The 20,625-nt window shown below is 46.5% G+C and overlaps 1 protein-coding gene across 4 annotated transcripts in view; it reads left to right on the forward strand.

The window, feature by feature from the left end:
• Window positions 1–20,625, forward strand: part of TRMT44 (tRNA methyltransferase 44 homolog) — a 40,520-nt gene that overhangs the window by 13,973 nt on the left and 5,922 nt on the right. For 2 of the 4 annotated variants that reach the window (XM_048509720.1, XM_048509721.1), the window contains exons 7-11: window positions 11,175–11,275; window positions 12,775–12,958; window positions 14,130–14,502; window positions 18,298–18,414; window positions 20,090–20,408. In XM_048509720.1, coding sequence (XP_048365677.1) covers window positions 11,175–11,275; window positions 12,775–12,958; window positions 14,130–14,502; window positions 18,298–18,414; window positions 20,090–20,385 — 1,071 coding nt within the window. In that variant the 3' untranslated portion in view covers window positions 20,386–20,408. Of the gene's footprint in view, window positions 1–11,174; window positions 11,276–12,774; window positions 12,959–14,129; window positions 14,503–18,297; window positions 18,415–20,089; window positions 20,437–20,625 lie in introns of those variants that run through there. The other 2 variants (XM_048509722.1, XM_048509719.1) reach the window with 1 other exon arrangement.

Genomic DNA, 20,625 nt, shown 5'->3' on the forward strand with positions numbered 1-20,625 from the left:
CTATACCAAGCTCTGTATTGTTTTGCTATGTTTCTCTCCTGCAGCTGTCTTATCTGTAACCTTAGCTCAGAACAGGCTTTTGCTTTTACCTGTCATCAGCAATAAAACCTTGAAACTTTTAAGTGCTTCATTGTCTATGCAGGGGAGTTCTGACATTAAGCCTGTTCTCTAAAAAAAAAGTGGCCAATCTCATGCTTCCATCACCAGCTGAGGTTGCACATGTTTTATCAGCGATTTTGGCATTTATTCAAGGACTGATTGGGGGTCCTCTGTCTGAGGTCCCTAACCCCATGATGGAACAGAGGCTTTCAATGCTTCTGACCGTGGAGAAGGAGGAAGCTTGGAATACCTTCTGCAGCTCTTTTGGTCGAGCAGACAGTACCACGCCGTAGCACGTTTGGTTTTGGCGGGGGTCCATCTGCGCACTCGTTGCCCTTTGGCAGTTGGGTGGTGGGCCAAGGGTCTGTGGATTACAAACCGATACCGTGGTCGGATCCGGGAGAAGATGTTCAAGATGAATGGTACTGGGCCTATGGGGGCCATCCTGTGGATTACAAATCTTCTCATTTGACGGATTATGGGGGGGGGTGCTCCGGATGACCCTGGGAAGGGTCGGGTGGGTAAGGAGGATATCAACGCCAACTGGGAGATCCTTGCAGCACTGGGTCACATTGGGAGGAACTTATCCGAATCAGAGATGAGTGCAACACCCGGAAAGTAAAATGCAGGGTGCAAAGGTGGACAGCCCTAATGGCGTGCATGGTGGCAGCGGGATCTGTGGATAAAGAAAAGGAGTCCAATAAAGAATCTGCCACAGTACCGGGGCGGTGGATCCCTAGGAAAGGGGAAAGCTTGTGTATGAGGAAAGGTTCCTGCAAATGCAGCGTGAAATGGAACTTTTACATGGTAGAGCCCAATCCGCTGAAGTACGACTGACTCAGATGATCAATAAGCCTGCGGATGGAAATGGGGAGGGAGGTGCAGCACCAACTGGGAACATCCCAACGGGAACTGGCGCTCAGGGGCAGCCACTGCTGGCAGCTCCTGTACCACAGATCCAGATCCTGCCTATGCCCATGCCCCCTCCTGCACCTGCAAGGAGGTGGATGACAGTCTGCTTCAATGACCTGCCACAACTACTACTGTATTCCATATGCAAGATTATGGCCAATAGTACCACAGTAAAACAGCAAGTCCATGATGTCGGAACACTGTTAGAGGGAGCGGCGGCTGATTGGAACGTGGACCTGTTCCATTGACAGACAAACTCTGTACCTTACCCAGGTTCCACAGTCGGTTCGAAAACTCTTTTATGGGAGAGCAAGCTAAGAGGGAGATCATGAAGATTCGCAGGGGAATAAGCCATTTGTGGAGTTTTCTGAACAGTTCCGTACCCTGGCTAGTAGAATTCCAGATTGGCCTGATCAAATTCTGGTGCATGCATTTACAGAGGCTTTGAACCCGGAGTTGAGAAAATGGGTCCTGATGAGTGGAAACCGAACCAATCTGAGGGATTGGATCATGCTAGCAGGTGATGCCAATGCCAGAACGTCGGTAATCAAATCATTCGAACTGAAGCCCCCTGGACCTCGCTCCGCAGCCCAGGCATCCTCTGGATCCCACAAGCCACGCAACGGCTGTTGAAGAAGAGTCAACCTATGTTCATCAGAGGCGCCTGGGCCTTTGCTTGTATTGCAGGGATAATGAACATTTGGCAGCCATTTGTCTGGCAAAACCAGCTCCCAAAGACCCCGCCACTCCTGCACCAGCGAAGCATTCCAGTAACAAACCAAGCAAACCCAAGAAAGGGAGCTCAAAAATGGCCCTGGAAACTGACCCCTCCTTTGCGGATTCAGAAGGCGAAGGGACAGGGGTTGGTTTGGTTTCGTCAGCCCGACCTCCAGAGAATGTGCCAACGAATGGCGACAGGATGAGTGTCGGGGGAAAACCCATGACTGTTACCAACCAGTCAAAAAACACCAGAATGCTGGTACAAGCGCTGCTGGACTCTGGGTGTACGAATTGCTTTATGCACCCCAGTGTGGTGGAGGGGCTAGGACTGGAAATTCCAAACCCCTACCAGGACTTAAGTACTGTTTTTGAGGAAAGGGAATGTGACTCCTTGCCCCCACATCGGGCCACGGATTGTAAAATAGAGTTGATTCCCGGAGCTAAACTACCCAAGGGATGGCTCTACCCAATGAGCCCAGTGGAGGACACTGCAGTGAGGGAGGTTTTAGACAAAAACTTAGCTAGGCTCTTTATTTGAAAGCCACCAGCAGTTATGCCACCCCGGTACTCTTTGTAAAAAAGAAGGATGTCTCCTTTCGCTTATGCACAGATTATAGAGGTCTCAATGCTGTTTCCAATTTGAACAAATACCCCATTCCACTAATCAAGGACTTATTGGCGAGCCTAGGGAAGGGGCGCATTTTTACAAAATTGGATTTAAGGGAAGCTTACTATGGGGCTTGCATTTCTGAAGACTTTGAACATCTTATGGCTTTTAACACCCGCTATGGACAGTTTGACTACCAAGTAATGCCCTTTGGGTTAAGTGGAGCTCCCGGAGTGTTTGTGAGTTTGATTAATGATGTGCTACAAGATTTGCTGTTCAAAGGAGTGGTGTTGTATTTGGATGATGTTCTCATTTACTCTGAGGATGAGCAATCCCACATTTGTTTGGTGAGGGAAGTGCTCCAAAGACTATTGGATAACTCGTTGTTTGTTAAACTATCCAAATGTGCCTTCCATCAATCCAAGTTGGATTTTTTTGGGCTATAGAGTTTCCGCAGCTGGGTTGAAAATGGACCTGGCAAAAGTTGAAGATGTGCAGTGCTGGCCAGCCCCAGGTACTAGAAAGCAGCTAATTTTTGCTGTGACTGTTACCGTGATTCGCTAATTTTTACCGTGACTTTATTCTGAACTTTCCTGAACTGGCTCTGCCATTAATGGATTTATTGAGAACTAAGGGCAAGGGGCCTGAGGCGGCTCGTCCCGGTACATCCGTGCCATGGTTCCCAGCCTGCCGGCAGGCTTTTCATTCTTTAAATCAAGTTTTTACCACTGAACTGATTTTGAGACATGCAGACCCCTCCCTTCCCTTTGTTGTGCTTCGGATAAAACTTTAGGGGCTGCCCTTCTTCAAAGGGGCCCAGATAACAAACTACACCCGTGTACGTACTTATAAAAAAAATTATCTGGATCAGAATTGAACTGGACTGTCGGTGATAAGGAAACTGGTGCCATCAAACAGGCACTAGCTACGTGGAGACATTGGTTAGAAGGAGCGGAACATCCCTTTGAGGTCTGGATGGACCATAAAACTTGGCCACGCTGAGTACACTGGAGCGCTTGTCTGCCAAACAAATGCGCTGGGCTGATTTGTTTTCCCATTTCAAGTTCACAGTGCATTTCTTCCAGGGCAAAACCAACTGCCTCACGGATGCGCTTTCTTGCCTCCCGGATGAGGAGGTGGAGCTATGGGCCCCGCACACTGTTCTCACACCCTCCCAACTAGGCTTGGCAGTGACTCGCTCCCAGGCCTGCCTTCAGGGAAGCCTGCCGATTCCGACACCGCCTACCATTGGCGTTGTTACACTTCCCAGTTCACTGTTGTCTGATTTTTTGGAGGCGGGAAAACACCCCATTCCTGATGATGAAGGCAGTCCCTCCCTGGTGACTGTTTGTGCGTGTTGCCTGCGCTACGTAAGCAAATCATCCAGCAGGGGCACAATTCCAGCTGATCACTTGGGTTTTGTGAAAACACTTCATCTTGTACAGAGACAGTTTTGGTGGCGTTCTATGAGAAAGGATACTGAGGCTTATGTGAAAGGATGCCCAGCCAAAAACCTTCCGGGCAAACCCCAGAGACTGTTACAGCCTATTTCAGCCCCAGATGGTCCCTGGAAAGTGATTTCTATGGACTTTATAACCGACTTACCGGAAAGTCATGGCAAAACTGTAATTTGGATGGTAGTGGATTTGTTTTCTGAACAGGCTAATTTTATCGCCTTCTGTACCATCCCATCCACCCCAAAACTGGCTCAGTTGTTCATCCAGCACATATACCGGATCCATTGAGCTCCTGACAAAATAATCTCTGATAGTGATCCCCAATTTGTGTCAAAGTTCTGGAGGGCTTTTCTGAAGCTTCTGGTTATGGAACAAGGTCTGAGAGTGTACCACACCCAATGTGATGGCCAGTTGGAACACTTCAATCAGACATTGGAGCAATACCTTAAGTGCTACAGTAACTATCATCAAGATAATTGGGTGGACCTGCTGACCTATGCAGAGTACGCCTACAACAATGCCGTTCATAGTAGCACAGGAAAAACACCTTTTGAGGTGGTTTCTGGCTGATCTGCAAAACCCCTACCATTTTTAGGGCAATTGGTGGTTGAACCTCCTGATCTGCAGAATTGGATACAACAGATTATGGAGGGATGGAACCCTATTTTATGTGCCCTACAAAAAGCCAAGGACTCCCAAAAGAAACAGGCTGACAAGCATCGTAGACGCATTACCCTGGCTGTGGGTGACTCAGTGTACCTTTCTACTAAGAATTTGAGAGACATTCATAAGTGCACTAAGTTGGGCCATAAGTACGTTGGGCCCTTTAAAGTAACTCGAGTGATCAATGAGGTGACTGTTCAGCTTGAACTAGAAGAAGAAGAGTTTGGATTTATATTCCCCTTTCTCTCCTGTAGGAGACTCAAAGGGGCTTACAATCACCTTGCCCTTCCCCCCTCACAACAAACACCCTGTGAAGTAGGTGGGGCTGAGAGAGCTCCGAAGAACTGTGACTAGCCCAAGGTCACCCAGCTGGCATGTATGGGAGTGCACAGGCTAATTGAATTCCCCAGATAAGCCTCCACAGCTCAGGCGGCAGAGCGGGAAATCAAACCTGGTTCCTCCAGATTAGAACGCACCTTGCTCTTAACTACTACGCCACTGCTGCTCCCAAGGCATGCAATACACCCTGTGTTTCATTGCAGCCTCCTCAAAAAAGCTCCATCTCCCAATGTGTGGCATCGTTTGTGTGCTCCTCCTCTGATGGTTGATGGGGATCAACACTTCGAAATCCAGGAACTTCTGGATGCTTGCTTTTTCCGCAAACGCTTGCAGTATTTGGTATCTTGGAAAGGATTCGCACCTGGGCATGATAAGCAGGTCTGCGCTGAAGATGTCAGGGCTCAAAAGCTTGAAAGCTCGTCAAGGCATTTCATCGCACGTGCCCAATCAAACCAGGGGGAGGAGAGTCTTAAGGGAGGCAGAATGTCAGAATATGTGTCATGGGGGATGGGTTGTTACTGGGATACTTGGCTGTGCCAAGCTCTGTCTGATGTTTTACTATGTTTCTCTCCCGCAGCTGTGTTATCAGTAATTTTGGGGTTGGAAGAACTGATTCAGTGAATGTCTGTCTGTTGTGTTTCACACGGGGGGGGGGGCACACAGTGTTCTATATTATCAACTATTCTGATGGGATAGCTCAGAACAGACTTTTGCTTTTACCTGTCATCAGCAATAAAACCTTAGAACTTTCAAGTGCTTCATCGTCTATGCAGGGAAGTTCTGACAGGCACTGGCGTAATGCCCATTGGGCAAGGTGGGCAGCTGCCCAGGGCACCACCTTGAGGGGGGCATCAAAATGCTGGGTTCGTTTTTGGGTATTTTAGTGGTTTTCCATTTTTGGACTGCAGGGGGCGCAGTTATTAGGCTGGCACCAACATTTCGGTGTATCATCAGGGAACTGTCCTTATGCTACCCCCTAAGTTTGGTGAGGTTTGGTTCAGGGAGTCCAAAGTTATGGACTCCCAAAGGGGGTGCCCCTATCCCCCATGTTTTCCAATGGGAGCTAATAGGAGATGGGGCTACAGTTTTGAGGGTCCATAACTTTGGCCCCCCTGAATCAAACTGCACCAAACCTGGGGGTATAGCTAGGGCAGTCTCCTTATGAGACCCTGAAAGTTTTGAGACTGTTCCTTCAGAAATGTGCCCCCCCCCCAGCCTGCAACCCCCATTGACAGCAATGCAGAAAACTCAATGCAGAACAAAGATTCTTGGGCAAATTTCGGGATGTTCTTGCAGGGAGGGCATTCTTGGATGTATCAGCACCAACTTTTCAGGGTATCATCTGGAGACTGTCATGATGGCACCCCCAAGGTTTGGTGCAGTTTGGTTCAGGGGGTCCAAAGTTATGGTCCCTCAAAAGGGTAGCCCCCATCTCCTTAGCAAAGAATATGGGATGGGGTACCCCCTTTGAGGGTCCATAACTTTAGACCCCCTAAACCAAACTGCACCAAACTTGGGGGGGTCCCATTAGGACAGTTTCCAGATGATACCTGACATTTTGGTGCTGATACATCCAAAAATGTGCCCCCTTCAGGAACATCCCACAAATTTGCCCAAGAATCTTTGTTCTGCATTGAGTTTTCTGTATTGCTGTCAATGGGGGTTGCAGGCTGGAGGGCACATTTCTGAAGGCACAGTCTCAAAACTTTCAGGGACTCATCAGGAGACTGCCCTGATGATACCCCCCAGGTTTGGTGCAGTTTGATTCAGGGGGGCCAAAGTTATGGACCCTCAAAACTGTAGCCCCCATCTTTTATTAGCTCCCATTGCAAGCCTTTATTGGCATAGACAACAGTACAACAGTAATAAAAACGGATTAAAAAGCATATACAATACAGGAAATGTTAGGTCGAAGGAAATCTACTGGCGTTTAGTAATTTCCAGGAGAAAGTCTGCCACTATCATACAGAGAGAAGGATCAGGATTGTCCAACAAGTAGTGTAATCTAATTAAATTAGGGAGATTGGGTAAATGTAAAGGAGTAAGATTCACATACTTGGATCTGATTTCCTTGAATCTGAGACAGTGTAGTAATTGGTGGGCCAGAGATTCAACTGAGCCATCGTTACATGGGCACAATCTTTTAGCCTTTTCTTGCTTATTAAATCTGCCATGTAACAAGGCAGAAGGCATAACATTAAATCTGGCAAGCATTATGGCTGTCCTTTGAGCAGGGTTTATTAAGCAATACAGGTAGTGTGCCAAGTGGCCCCGTTCAAATGGGAGAGAAAAATACAGGGGGGAGCACGTTTTCTTGGCTGCGGTGATTAGGGTAGAGAACTCTCTATCCAATAGTTGACCTTTTAATTTTCTATAAGCTTCTGAATAGGACAAAGGGCAAAGTGAATCCACTGACAGTCCATTTTTTCTTCAATTATGGAAAACCAGGGGTTGGAATGGGTGTCAGAGAGCAGACGGTGGACCAGGGAATTACAGTCCGAGAGAAAATGAATTTGCAGCCAGAATCTAAAAGCCCTCAGCCAAGCGGCTGATTCCAATGAGTTTTGACCTAACTCCAGACAAAGGGCTGCATAGGGCACGCAATTTGGGGATTAGCTCCCATTGGAAACAATGGGGGATGGGGCACCCCCTTTGGGAGTCCATAACTTTGGACTCCTTGAACTCCTCACCAGACTTGGGGGGTAGCATAAGGACAGTCTCCTGATGATACGCTGAAATTTTAGTGCTGATATGTCTAAAAATGCACCCCCTGCACGCACCAATGTCCTGGTGCAAAAAAAATTGGTCGTGGTGGAGCGGCCGCCCATTTGGGGGGGGGGGCATCCAACTCAGGTTTTGCCTAGGGCTACAGTTTGCCTCGTTACGCCCCTGCAGGGCGGTGTACATCACAAGTACCATACAATACATAGAACAATAACTTTGCTTTGGTCTGAGACCTGTCAGATGCAGGCAAAATGTCAGGAGAGAATGCTGCTAGAACATGACCATACAGCCCGGAAACCACACAGCACTCCAGGCTTTTGATTCTTTAAAAACAGTGTTCACGACTGAGCCGGTGCTACAGCATGCGAACCCTTCCCTCCCATTTGTTGTTCATGTTGACATGTCCAATAAAGCTTGGGAGCGGCTCTCCTCCAAAGTTTTCTGCATCTTGAGTTGAACTGGACTGTGGGTGATAAGGAGACTGGAGCCATTAAACAAGCTCTGCCAACTTGGAGGCATTGGTTAGAGGGGGCAGAACACCCCTTTGGTCTGGACTGATCACAAAAACTTGACTGCTCAAGCATGCCTGGTCGTTTGTCTGCAAAACAGTTGCGCTGGGCTGATTTTTTCTCCCAGTTCAAGTTTACAGTGCACTTTTTCCCGGGCACATCTAACTGCCTTGCAGATGCACTCTCCCACCTCCCGGACAGGGTGGCGGGGGAGGTGGAGCTACGGGCTCCGCAGACTGTGCTCACACCCTCCCAGCTGGGTTTGGTGGTAAGTCGCTCTCAGACCCACCTCCAGGGTGGTAACGGCCATTCCTGTTCCACAGCTGGCCCTCAGAGCACCTCCTCCAACTCAATTGTTGTCGGAGTTTTTGAAGGCGGGGAAACACCTCATGCCTCTTGAGGAGGGTGGCCCCTCCCTAGTGTGTCGTGAAGGTCTGTGGAGGCAGGATGAATGGTTGTTTGTACCACCTGCCCTTCATAAACAAATCATCCAGCAGGGGTGCGATTCCAAGGCGGCGGGTCGCTTTGCTTTTGTAAAAGCATTCCACCTCCCGAGTAGACAGTTTTGGTGGCGATCTACGCAGAAGGATGTTGAGACAGATATCAAGGACTGCCCTACCTGTGCCATGGCAAAAAATAATCCAGGTGAATCGCAGGGGCTGTTGCAGCCTATTCCAGCCCCTGACGCCCCCTGGAAAGTAGTTTCTATGGATTTCATCACGGATTTGCCAGAGAGCCATGGCAAGACGGTGATTTGGATGGTGGTGGACTTGTTTTCGAAAGAGGCTTATTTTATTCCTTGCTCTACCATCCCATCGGCCCCTAAACTAACCAAAATGTTTATCCAGCATATCTATCACTTGCACTTCGCTCCCAATAAGATAATTTCAGATAGGGCCCCCCTGTCAGAATCCCAAAAACTGAAACAAACTCATGTATAAGAACAGTTGTTTTTTGAGTATTGAGGATCTTCTCTGGTCATGCCAGAACTGAGGTTTGCCCACACAAAACCCAGTAGTTAAAGCAGCTTGCACCCCCCATCCTGGGAAAGCGCACCCAAAAGGAACTGTGAAAGAGATAACAGTAGAGATGGCCAGGCACAGACCTTGAGCAGCACCTGGTACAGTATAACTTCATACAGAAGACAGTTGAAAGTCAGTTAGAAATGCAATTAACCCATTCTACCACCCCCAGCATACAGAAATCAGCAATAGCAAAATCCCCATAATAACAGGCCTCCTGACATTCCGCTCCCTCTAGGGCCCTCCCCCCCGGCTTGCTTGGGCAGTTTTGATTAAAAGCTCTAACGAGGCGGGAGGCTTTAACATTCTCAGCAAATATCCACTGATTCTGCCCAGGTAAACAACCTTTCCAAGAGACCAAATACTGCAAGCGGTTTTGATAGACGCAAGAATCAAGAATATCAGAAAGTTCATAATGTTTAGTTCCATTAATCAGGACCAGAGGAGGAATCTTCTTCTCTGGATGCCAGACATCTGGGGAACACATGTTCTTCAGTAAGCTGCAATGAAACACAGGGTGTATTTTATGCAAAGCATTTGGCAATTCCAGTTCAGCAGTCACTTTGTTTATCACCCTGACAATCTCAGAGGGCTCAATATATTTCGCAGTCAGTTTTGAGGGCCAATGTATGTCCCGGAGATTCTTGGTGGAGAGGTACACCATATCTCCCACCACTAGGGGGGAAGTCGCGTCTACGCTTATTGGCCTGTCGCTTGTATGAGTCTCTAGCCTCCTGAAGTGCTTTCAAAATAGGAGGCCATTGATCAGCAACGGACTGCATCCATTCCTTAACCTCGGGTCCATGGGCGTCCCCCGACTGAAGCATGGGCAGAGGGGGAGCTGAATGACCATGGACCCCTTCAAAAGGAGTCTTGCCCGTACTACCATGAACCGAGTTATTGTAAGCGTATTCCGCGTAGGGCAACAGGTCGACCCAGTTATCCTGCTGATAGTTCACATAACACCTTAGGTACTGTTCCAAAGTCTGATTGGACCTCTCAGATATATATGGATAGTGCTGGCTGGAGTATTGGAGAGAGATTTGTATTTGCTATTTTGTTGTAGATGTTTTTGCTATATTGGAGAATTGTATTGTATTTGGTCATTGGCCTTAAATAAAGACTTCACTTCATTACCAGAAGCCAAGGCCCAACAGATTGTACTGAAAGCTTCAGCAGTGTTAAAAGAGCAGGTTCTTTTCTCTGATGCAACTAGCCAAGCTCATGGGCACCTTGATAGCCACCATAAACTGCATCCAGTGGGGGTGCCTGCACTCCAAACTGCTACAAAGACTTATGTGCCCCTTTCAGCATGTGACATCATGGCCAGGTAAAAATCCTTTCCAAGAAACCAGCTTCTGCGTGTGACATCATGCACAGCTGGAATAAAGTTAAGGTCTCCCTAAGATGGTGGACATATATATTTAAAAGTGTTAAATATTTTATTAATTACAATAGCATCTGTATACATCTGAAGAATAGTAATACATGTGCATTCAAGCCATATTATTTATTGGATCTACAGAAAGCGTATGTGGTTGTTTCTTACGTGAGTCATTTAATGGGATTGCTGGTCCGGTTTTGCAGCTTTCATTGGCTGGAAACTTGGTTGAAGGTAGACTGTGTGGACCAGTGATTTGACAGACAGAGTCTAAGAGAGCCTGATATGTTTGTATAGTTTGGAGGAGAGGCGAGGCATGAATCTGCCCAGGCTAGACGGATTTGTGTACCTGTTACAAGAACTCTGCTGTAGCAGGCACAAAGATGGCAAGAAGGGCAATGAACTAAACAGTCCTTGTGTAAACATTGGGGCCGCAGGCTGTTGAGTAAATAACTATGTCACTATTTACTGATCAAAAATGTGTGTGTCCTTTGTGCAGCTGTAAACTGATTTTGAAGTACTGTCACAAGCTTTATTTTGAAGGGACAAAGCTTGTGACAGTCTGAAATATTTTAGAAAAATAAAGTATGAATAATATTGGCAGTAATAGATTTCAACTGACTACACAAGTAGGCAACTTTACTAGCATTTGAATTTAATTGACTCGTCTTCATGTGTGAACAATTCAGTCTGTTAATCCGAGGCCTGTTTTATTCTCAGTCACGTCTTGCTTTCTTTTAGGAATGTGCAATTAGTCCAAACTCTCTGTTTCGAGAAGCTGACTGGTTAATTGGAAATCATTCCGATGAGCTGACTCCGTGGATACCGGTTATGGCAGCCAGGTACTCTTTTCCCGACCAGAAAGCAGGGGGGTTGCTGTGACTTGAGGCTGAAGAGCCACTGGGGAATCCTTCACTTTCTTCCTGCCAAATTCCAAAGAGCTCTTCTACTAGCCACCCTTCAGTGCCAGTCTAGGCTGACAAGCCTGCTGCAGGCTCGCCAGCTGAGGCAGCCGCCCCGCCAATGCTGAACACCTCCCCAGTGCCGTTCTGGGCTAGTGAGCCCATTGCAGACTTGCCAGTCCAGCAACTTCCCTCTCCCCCTCCCCAGTTCCCAATCTGACCTGGCAAGCTATCCTCCCAGTGCCAACCATCTCCCCCAGTGCCGATCTGGGCTGGCAAGTCCACTATGGGCTCGCAAGCCAAGGTAGCCCTCCCCCCCTTTCCATAAGGCTGATCTGGACTGGTGATCCATTATGGGACTCGCCAGCTGAGGCAGCACCCCCCCCCCCAGCCAGACCAAGTCACATTTGTGTCATACTGTGACAAATGAGTTCTCCCCTCCCCCCCCCACCCCCCCCCCCCCGACCTTTAGAACTGAGTGCTGTGCGCTGGTTTGATTCTTACTGTGAAACTTTTCTGTTTGTGTGGCTGTTCCTTCTATGTGAGCTTTCATTTCTTTGCCTCATAATAGGCCTTGGAGGTGTCATCAGCTGAGCCAGTCAGCTTTTGGACAGTTGCAAAGGGTTGCTGTGTTAGTCTGCAGCTGGATTTGAGTTTGGGAGCACCTCAGAGAGCAACAGGATTTTCAGGGAATTTCAGCTTTTGAGAGCCAAGCCTCCTTTTGTCAGATACCCAGATAATATCTGATGAAGGGGGCTTGACTCTTGAAAGCTTAAATGCCCTGAAAACCCATTCCATTCCACAGTCTTTATTGGCATCACTACCCTGAAAGTCGTGTTGGTTTCCCAGGGGCTGCTGGCCAGCTTTGAGAGAGTCCCTTCTGTCATTCTGACTCTTACCCTGGAAGGCTCGGATGCTGAGTTTGGGTTTCCTTTGTGGTTAGCTGGGCCTGAATATCTGAGAAGAGTCTGATGCACCTCAGAGCTTCCAGGATCAGGCTGCTGGTGCCAGAGTGGAAGCCAGTAGGCGTCCCTGTATTCGGGGACTGGGGGTCATCAGGGTCTCCTCAGTTTGGGTGGTCAAAAAAAATCACTGCCAGGTTGTCACTGGTGGAACCTTCTTCAGCAAATCAGCTTATTTTGAAAGTGCAAAAGAAAGACCAGAAGAGTTCTGTAAAAGCCACCTATTGTCATGATTCCTTTTGAATTTGGAAGTCATTTATCATATAAATGTCATCCTTGTTATTTGCTTCTGGTTCACCTCTAAAATGTTGGGCATCAAGTGAACTGGTGAGCATTGAGGGGAGAAAAATGTCTAGGACCAGTCTGAGGATATAGTTAAACCTTTATCACTGGTGCCAAATCCAGGAAGTGGAGCAGTTTTGAGGGTGATGGGAATGTATGCAAGTTTGTCTTTGCTGACATTTCGTTATGTTGCAGGTCTTCCTATTCATGTCGCTATTTTGTCCTCCCTTGCTGCTTTTTTGACTTCCATGGAAAATATAATCGGAGGCAAAGTAAGAAGACTCAGTACAGAGAATATCTTGATTTTGTTACAGAAGTGGGGCTTGTCTGTGGCTTTCATGTCGAAGAGGATTGCCTCAGAATTCCTTCAACAAAAAGGGTGACTGTCATTGACATGGTTTTAGTTCATACACTTTATCCTGTGGTGCTTGTAGTGTGTGATGCAAGGCTGTAGCAAAGATAAGTTTCTCAAGCCAGGACCACAACTGTCACATTTCCAATCAGCAAAGTCCAGAAGAGAATGAATAGCAGGAGCCATGTTGCCTATGTTGGTGGAAAGCTTTTTGCATCCAGCTTTTCCTCAATAAAGAGCTTCATTCTGCTCATGGTTTTGGGTTTTCCCTTAGAATAATGGGAAGGAAATGGAAGACATAGTTGTTATTATTATTATTATTTATTAGATTTATAGGCCGCCTCACCCCCAAAGGGCTCAAGGCAGCTCAAAGTACAGCTGTTTAACAGCACATAAAATACATAACTAAAACTTAAGCCCATTAAAACAAATTTCTACAGAAGCAGTTACTTAAAATTTAAATAACAAAGTTAAGAGCAAGCAACATTTAAAGACAGGCGCCCGATCAAAAAGGCTGGGAGGGGAAAGGCAGGGCCCAAGATGGAATCAAGGCCCTGCCAAGATGGAAGTTAAGGTTAGTAGTTAAGGTACTAGTAGTTAAGGTACAAGATGTAGTTAAGGTTAATTACTCGACTACATCAAATGAGGGTTTATATGCGTATATGCAGGTAAATAAACTTGCTGGACTGAAACACACTAACAGGGCCGACCCGCAGCCGTCGGGTTTGCTTGATCCACCGTTTCCTAGTTAGAGGCAGGCCTGGAGGCCGGGGAGGAAACACCATGCAAAGAGCTTGCCTTCTCATTTGGCCCTGGAGAACCTGAAGCACTTCAGTGACTCTTTCTCCTTTCAGACACTCCAGCATTGACTGGGTGGAAAGGAATGTGAGAAAGTCACCCTTGACTCCCTCCAGAGTACTTACAAGTCACGAGAGAAGGAAGCTGTAGTGGAGAATGAGATGATCATTCTGCCCATAAAATCTGCAGCTGCCATATGAATAAAGGGGTGGTGGTGGTGGTGGTATATCTGTGGCAAGTTATTGTGTGCTGGAAAACCATAATCTAGGATATTAGTGTTGGTGATTGATAACAGCCAGCCTGTGAGTATTTGACTGCAGAAAACTTTGTTCTGGGTGATTTAGTGATGTGTTTAATGATCAGCACTAAAACTGGAGGAATTCTGTTGTTGCTCTTTTAGGTGTGTTTAATTGGAAAGTCTAGGACGTATCCCATAATACAAAGTGCTGCACTCGATGAACAGCGAGCACGTTATATCAGCAGGTGCCAATGCTGCAGCATGACGATGCCGGGTAAAGTGGGAGGTTTTCGTCAAAGGGAGAGACGACCATCTGCAAGCCGTGCCGGGGGCCTCGTGGCAGACAAAGAAGTGCTGGGAAATACAGACATGGAAAGAGCCTTTAGGTTTCAGCCCAGAGGGAAAGAACCAGTCCGGAACTGCACAGCTCTCCCTCAAGATTTTGTGGATCGTGTGGTTTTGGAAGTAGCAAACTTACTGTTAAATGGAATTCAGAGAGATTTATCTGGGACTTCAGGCGCATGGAGTCGAGGAGGTAAGGAGTTGCTTAAAGCACAGAAAAAAATGTGCCATGAAACAAAATTACATTATAGCCATTATAAAGAGACTTATATTTCTCACGATTTGTATGAAAAATGAGATGGGAAAGCATTTTGAATAATGCTGGAGTTCTTACCATATAGTGGTATGAATTACACACACACTGAAGCTTTCTCAACCTCCAAATTCCATGTAGAATGAAAGAAAGGCATGATCTTGTATTGTTGTACATTTTGAGGAGAGACAAGTACAGAGGAGTTGGGGCACAGAGTGACCCTTTTTGCGTAGGGACAGACTGTTGTTGGTCTCTGGTAGGGTTGTCAGCACCAGGTGATGGCCGGAGATCTCCTGGGGTTACAACCAGTGGTAGGATTCAGCCGGTTCGCACCACTTCGGCAGTACCGGTTGTTAAAATGGTGCTTGTAAGCAACCAGTTGTTAAATTATTTGAATCCCACCACTGGCTACAACTGATTTCTAGGTGACAGAGATAAGTTTACCTGGAGGAAAATTCCATTTTGGAAAGTGGATTGTATAGCATTATATCCTGTAGAGGTCCCTCCCTTCCCCAAACCTCACTCTCCCTGGACTCCACCCCCAAAATCTCTAGGCATTTCCAAACCCCGAGCAGGAAAGTCTAGTCTTTGGTCCCAAAAGCAGAACCCTGCACTGAACGTTGGCCCCTCTGCCCATTTGGGCCCAGAGAAGGTGATCTTGTGAGCTAAAAGTGGTTTGCGGGGGAAGAGACCCAGAATGGATTTCTAAAGAGAGTAGTTTCAAAGTTCTGTTGGCAGTAGAAATAAGGGAAATGCTTTGTTTCTAGAAAGATGAGCTCTGCTGCCGGAATTTAATCCTGTTGACAACCGTTCCCAATTCCCAGTGAACCTGGGTTTTTAATTGCAAACACATGGGAGTGGAGTGCGAGAAGAAGCTGTCGTTGAGTACTGAGGAAAATGCTCTCCCTGTGTGCTCCGTGCTTTCCTCTCGTATTTCACAATCTTGTTATTGAAAACAAATTCCAGCATGTATCCCTGGTGAGCCCTGCCACTAATTAAGCCGGGGGCAAGCAGCCATTTCCTGTGTGGTTTGGACTTGGGGGCTTCTTTTATTGACCAACCCTACTTCCTGAGAAACAGGCACGTGGGAGTAACAGATGAAGTGAGGAGCACGGAGTTATACGGGTACCCTGTACAGCCCCTTGTATTTCTCTGGTATACTGATCTGAACGGTGTAAAGGACAGCGTTACTCCTTGGTGTCTTCTTCCAGCCCTTTGGTTTACCAGGCAGCTGAGAGCTACAAAAAGATTGGGGAGAAAATCAGACAGAAAATGCTGTAGAGCCCAATTCAGGGCTATCGAGGCAGCCCTGATGGAGCAAAGAAGGTTTCTTTTTTGCTACTGTAGGGTGGTTCAGAACATTTGGTTTTCTAGGCCATATGATCTGAGCACAAACAGGCAACACCCTCTGGGTAGATAATTAGCTGTGATTGTGGTGCATGATTATTTGCTGATAAAATCTCTCTCAGCCAGTCAGAAGCCTGTTTAGGAATAGATTCCATGGTAGAGGTATTATCAGCAACCTCTTGTCAAGGTTCCATGGATACCTTCACGTTGGTTTTTCTGACTGATATCAACAAAGTTCTTGAGGCTGTTCAGACCTCTGGATTCTTACCCACCGTGGCAAGTGAAGGTGCTGAAGCCTCAATACTAGTAAGAAGATTCATAATGTGTCCCTCTTATAAGGGGTGTTGCCGTTGCCGCCAAAAGAAGCTGGGCTTAGGTTCCTCCTTAAGCCACTTTAGATAAGAGGGATGGGGCAGTTACAGACTTGTGTCCCATCTCCCCTTTCTGGGCAAGGTGATTGACAGGTTGTGGCAGAACAACTGCAGGCAGTTTTCTGGGTGAAATTTCTACCCTATAGCGGACCCTCCTTCCATATCAAATCCCAACATGGGAGAAAAGACATCTGAGGAGAATGATGCATTTGGCTCTGTATTTGACTCTGTATTTGGAATGTGGTCTCAGATGGTGGACTCAAGAAGAATGCCAACAGTCAGCCTCCCGCAGGGGAGAAGCACACTTAAGGCCTAACAGAGCAAAATGAAGGCCATGGAGTGCCTCTCTGGAAGCCTCCTGGCTCTGGTCTTCAGAGGGAGGTTGAATGTGGAGGTTCCCTGCAGTCACCACAGGGTAACCTCTGACAGATCTACTCTTCAGGAGCCTGTCCAATCCCCTTTTCAAACCATCTGTGCCTGTGGCTGTCGCTGTATCCTGTGGCAGCAAATTCCACATTTTAAACACGTGTTTCCTCTTGTCCATCCTGAATCTTCATTGGGAGCCTTCTATGTTCTAAGAGAGCGAGGGCATAATTTTATAAACTTCTGTCACGTCCTGTTCCCAGCCACCACCACCCCACACACACACACACCCGCCATCTCTTTTCTAAACTGATATATCCAGACTCTTCAGCCATTCATCATAGGCTTCCATCATCTTGTTTGTTCTTTTCTGTTCTTTTAGGTTGGCAGTACCTTTCATTGGGCCATGAACTGTTCAGGCATCTTTTGATATTTGGTGTCTACCTGGGCCACAATTAGTTGGGTTTGAATAACTTCCAACCATCTTCTAAGGATTTTGCTCAAGTTTATTTTTTTAACCAGTACCTGAGAGGATGCTTTTTTAAAGATCATATTTAACATCTCAAATATTATATACTTTTTCTAGAGGATCACCTGGCTCCAGTATCTAATTCTTAAGGCAATTTTAAAATATGAATCATGTCAAATACTAAATATACCATGCCATCAAACTCCTCTGACATGCGCAGGGTCATAATGGTATTATCCTCCACATTTGTAGAGGTTTAACCTTACAAGAGACTTGTAGAGGCTTAACCTTACAATTTTTAAAAACTGAGGAAGATAGTCTAACATCAACAGGTCACCCACTGAGAATTGAACTATCAACATAATAACTTGATGAGACAAAAAATATTCAGCTACAATTTTACTGATGTGGAAATAAAAATAAACTCTGTAGTATCATCAAAGAGTAACCATTAATTACAAACAGTTCTAGAGCATTTGGAAATTTGAAAGACCACAGTTCCACATAATTTTATTGCCATATAATTTCCACATAATTTTATTGCCATAATTTTATTCCACATAATTTTATTGCCACATAATAATTTATTGCCACATAATAAATTATTGCCTCAGACAAGAGGCTATAATTTAATAGATGACAGTTCCACTATCTAGATTATTATTATTATTTAATTTTGTTTAATCTTACAACTGCCAGTTCTTTAGCTGGTGGTTGCCCTTTCATTACAATTCAGGCCTCTCCTAGAGGCCTAGAACATTGTAATGTATTCGGGTAGTATTTGTGCAGATCCCAGCATGACTGCCTTTTAAATCAGACAGGTGTTGATTTTGTCAATTTGAAAGTATTTCAAGTGCAGCCCAAATCTAAATAAGCTGGGAGTGCTTTTGAACAAGAGGAGAAACAATCATCTTGGTGGAGACAATTTTTTAAAAGAAGAATGGACCTCCAGAGATAATCCAAGGTACCAGATTTTACAAACTGTCCTAGTTCACAGTGGCAGTCAAAGAGTGCTACATGATAATAGTAAGAGCTTGCTTTGATGCTTCCTCTCACATAGAGTGAAAATATATGTACAGGACAAGGAGTTCTATATGCTGGACTGCACAGATGAGGCACACTGAAGAATGATGCCTCGCTGTTCTCGGGAGCCTGAATTTGAAAGTTTCATGTTGTTTTCTGTAGAGAGTCTCACTTTGAGTGAAATAGCAGCACGTTTAAATGAGGAGACATTAAAACATCTGAGGAATGAATATGGAGGCCTACAGACCTTGCTTAGAAACAACCACCAAGTGTTTGAAGGTAAGAACAAGAAAATCTCACTATTGCTTCCTCATCTGCACAACAGAAATAGCTGTGCCCTGCGTCCATGAATTGTTCCCAATACATATAAAATGGGTAACTGATCAGCTTTCATGAAGCACTACAGGGATTGGTCCCCGTCCCCCCCCTCTTACTGGAAAAAGTGGTGAGAGAACTCCAGGAGGAAACATCCACCTTGATTTTAGAGGCCCCGCTGTGGCCGTGGAGGCCTTGACTCTCTGACCTGTTTCAGCTGTCCCTCAGGGGATCCTGGAGGATTCCAGAGACCCCAGACCTCCTGCACCAGGGGCCCATTGTTTACCTGAATCCTTCATGGATGAAATTGGCAGTGTGGCTATTGAAGGGAGGGCCTTCAAGGTCTAGGCTTACCCGGAGAGGTAGTGAAAATCATGCTGGGGGCAAGGAGAGAGTCCTCTAATCATATCTATAATGTTACGTGGTCTACCTTTCAAAAGTGAGCTCAGGAAAAGGATGTCTCACCTTTGGAGCCTTCCCTGAAGGACATTCTGACCTTGTACAATGGATGGGAAATGGGGTTACTTTCGAACACATGTAGATGTCAAGTGGTGGCACTCTCAGCCATTTTGGGCTTGAAGGGTTTCAAAGTTTGGCCTAGACAGGATTTAATAAAAAGGTTGCTGAACAGCATGTCACAGCTGTGTGTCCCCTGCCCCCCACCCCCTTCCAGTGGTACATAGGTTCCTTTCCTGGAGTTTGGGAAGAATACTGAGAGCTCTTACAAAAAGACCTTTGAGCCCAGTGGGGGTGCAGGTGAGGCTGAACTGTCCTTTGTGACATGGAAGGTTGTGTTCCTTATTACTATCACCTTGGCCAGGAGGAATTCACAGCCCTCTCTATAAAAAGGGAACTTTTCATCTCCAAAAAGGACTCGGTGATACTGAGAATGGACCCTTCATTTGTGCCAAAAGTTTCTTCGGTTTTTCACATTAAGCACCACATGGTTCTTCCGTCCTTTTGCCCAAAACCTGCCCATCCTCAGGAAAAAGACTGGCACACTCTTGATTCAAAAAGGGGTTTGAAATTCTGTATAGACAGAACACAATCATTTAGACATACTGATGCTGTGTTTGTGGCACATGGAGGAAAAAATGAAGGAAAAAAGGTATCCCAAGTCCACAGTAGCAAAATGGAGGAAGCAATGTATTCAGGTTGCTTATGACTGTCAAAACTTGCCAGGTCTGGGACATATAACTGTGCGCTCTACCAGGGCTGCAGCCACATCAGCAGCTTTTCCACTTAAAAGTTCTTTGGAACTTTTAAAATCATGACAGCAAAGTATAAGGGGGATATGAATCCTTCATGGTCTGCCAATCTTTTACACCTCTTCCTGAAGTGAGTCATGAGGCCAGCAGGGTGCGAGGTGGGGGGAGGCCGGGCTCTGGGAGGCTTGACGGGCAGATGCAGGCCTCCTCCTGCGAAAAGTGCCACGCGGGGGCCGTGAACTATAGCCAGGAGCTGCAGATTTATAGACTTCAGCCATGACAAAGAAAAGGTCAATTCCTCATTGTTGGCTCGTGTACAGTTCCCATCTGTTGTGTTGTGGGGGGAATGGGTGCAGTTTAGGAGTATGTCCTACTTCGTATGGTTTGAGCCCCAGTGTCGATCTTGGTGCCCGTGTGTCTTCCTCATGTAGTGCTCAGCGGAAGAGTTCACATCCGTGATTGGAGAGAAGGGAAGCTGTCAAGCGGAGAGAAGCCAGGAGGCACGCAGGCCGAGCAGGGAGCTCCCTCGAAAGCCAGGAAAACTCGCCTGTGTTGGTTTGCGATTCACCATCCGCAAGGCTGTCCTATGACGTCTGGAAGCTGTTCTTATGCTCACAGCGTGGAGGAACTGAGGCCACCCCAGCGGGTGCCAAAGAACAATCCTGCCAGAGTTCCTCCAGTGGACTTTGGGTCCCATAAAGAGCCCCTCCCCCAGATCATGCGGTGACATTTACATGAAAGCCTGTCTGTGTAAGAAAATGAAGTTCCATGGCTGACTTATTGTCCCAAAACTGTGAATTTTATCTGCAGTTCTGCTCTCAAAATAATTTCAGGAGTATTTTTTCCCCCTTTTGTTTTGCTGAACATGCAAAATAAGTGTTTCTGCTGAGGTCACACCTTGATGTTTTCTCCTCTGCTGCAGCATTGAGTGACCACATTTTGGGAGGAGGGGCAGGTTGCCTCAGCT

The sequence above is a fragment of the Sphaerodactylus townsendi genome, linkage group LG10 (genome assembly GCF_021028975.2).
Source record: "Sphaerodactylus townsendi isolate TG3544 linkage group LG10, MPM_Stown_v2.3, whole genome shotgun sequence".
Taxonomy (NCBI): domain Eukaryota; kingdom Metazoa; phylum Chordata; class Lepidosauria; order Squamata; family Sphaerodactylidae; genus Sphaerodactylus; species Sphaerodactylus townsendi.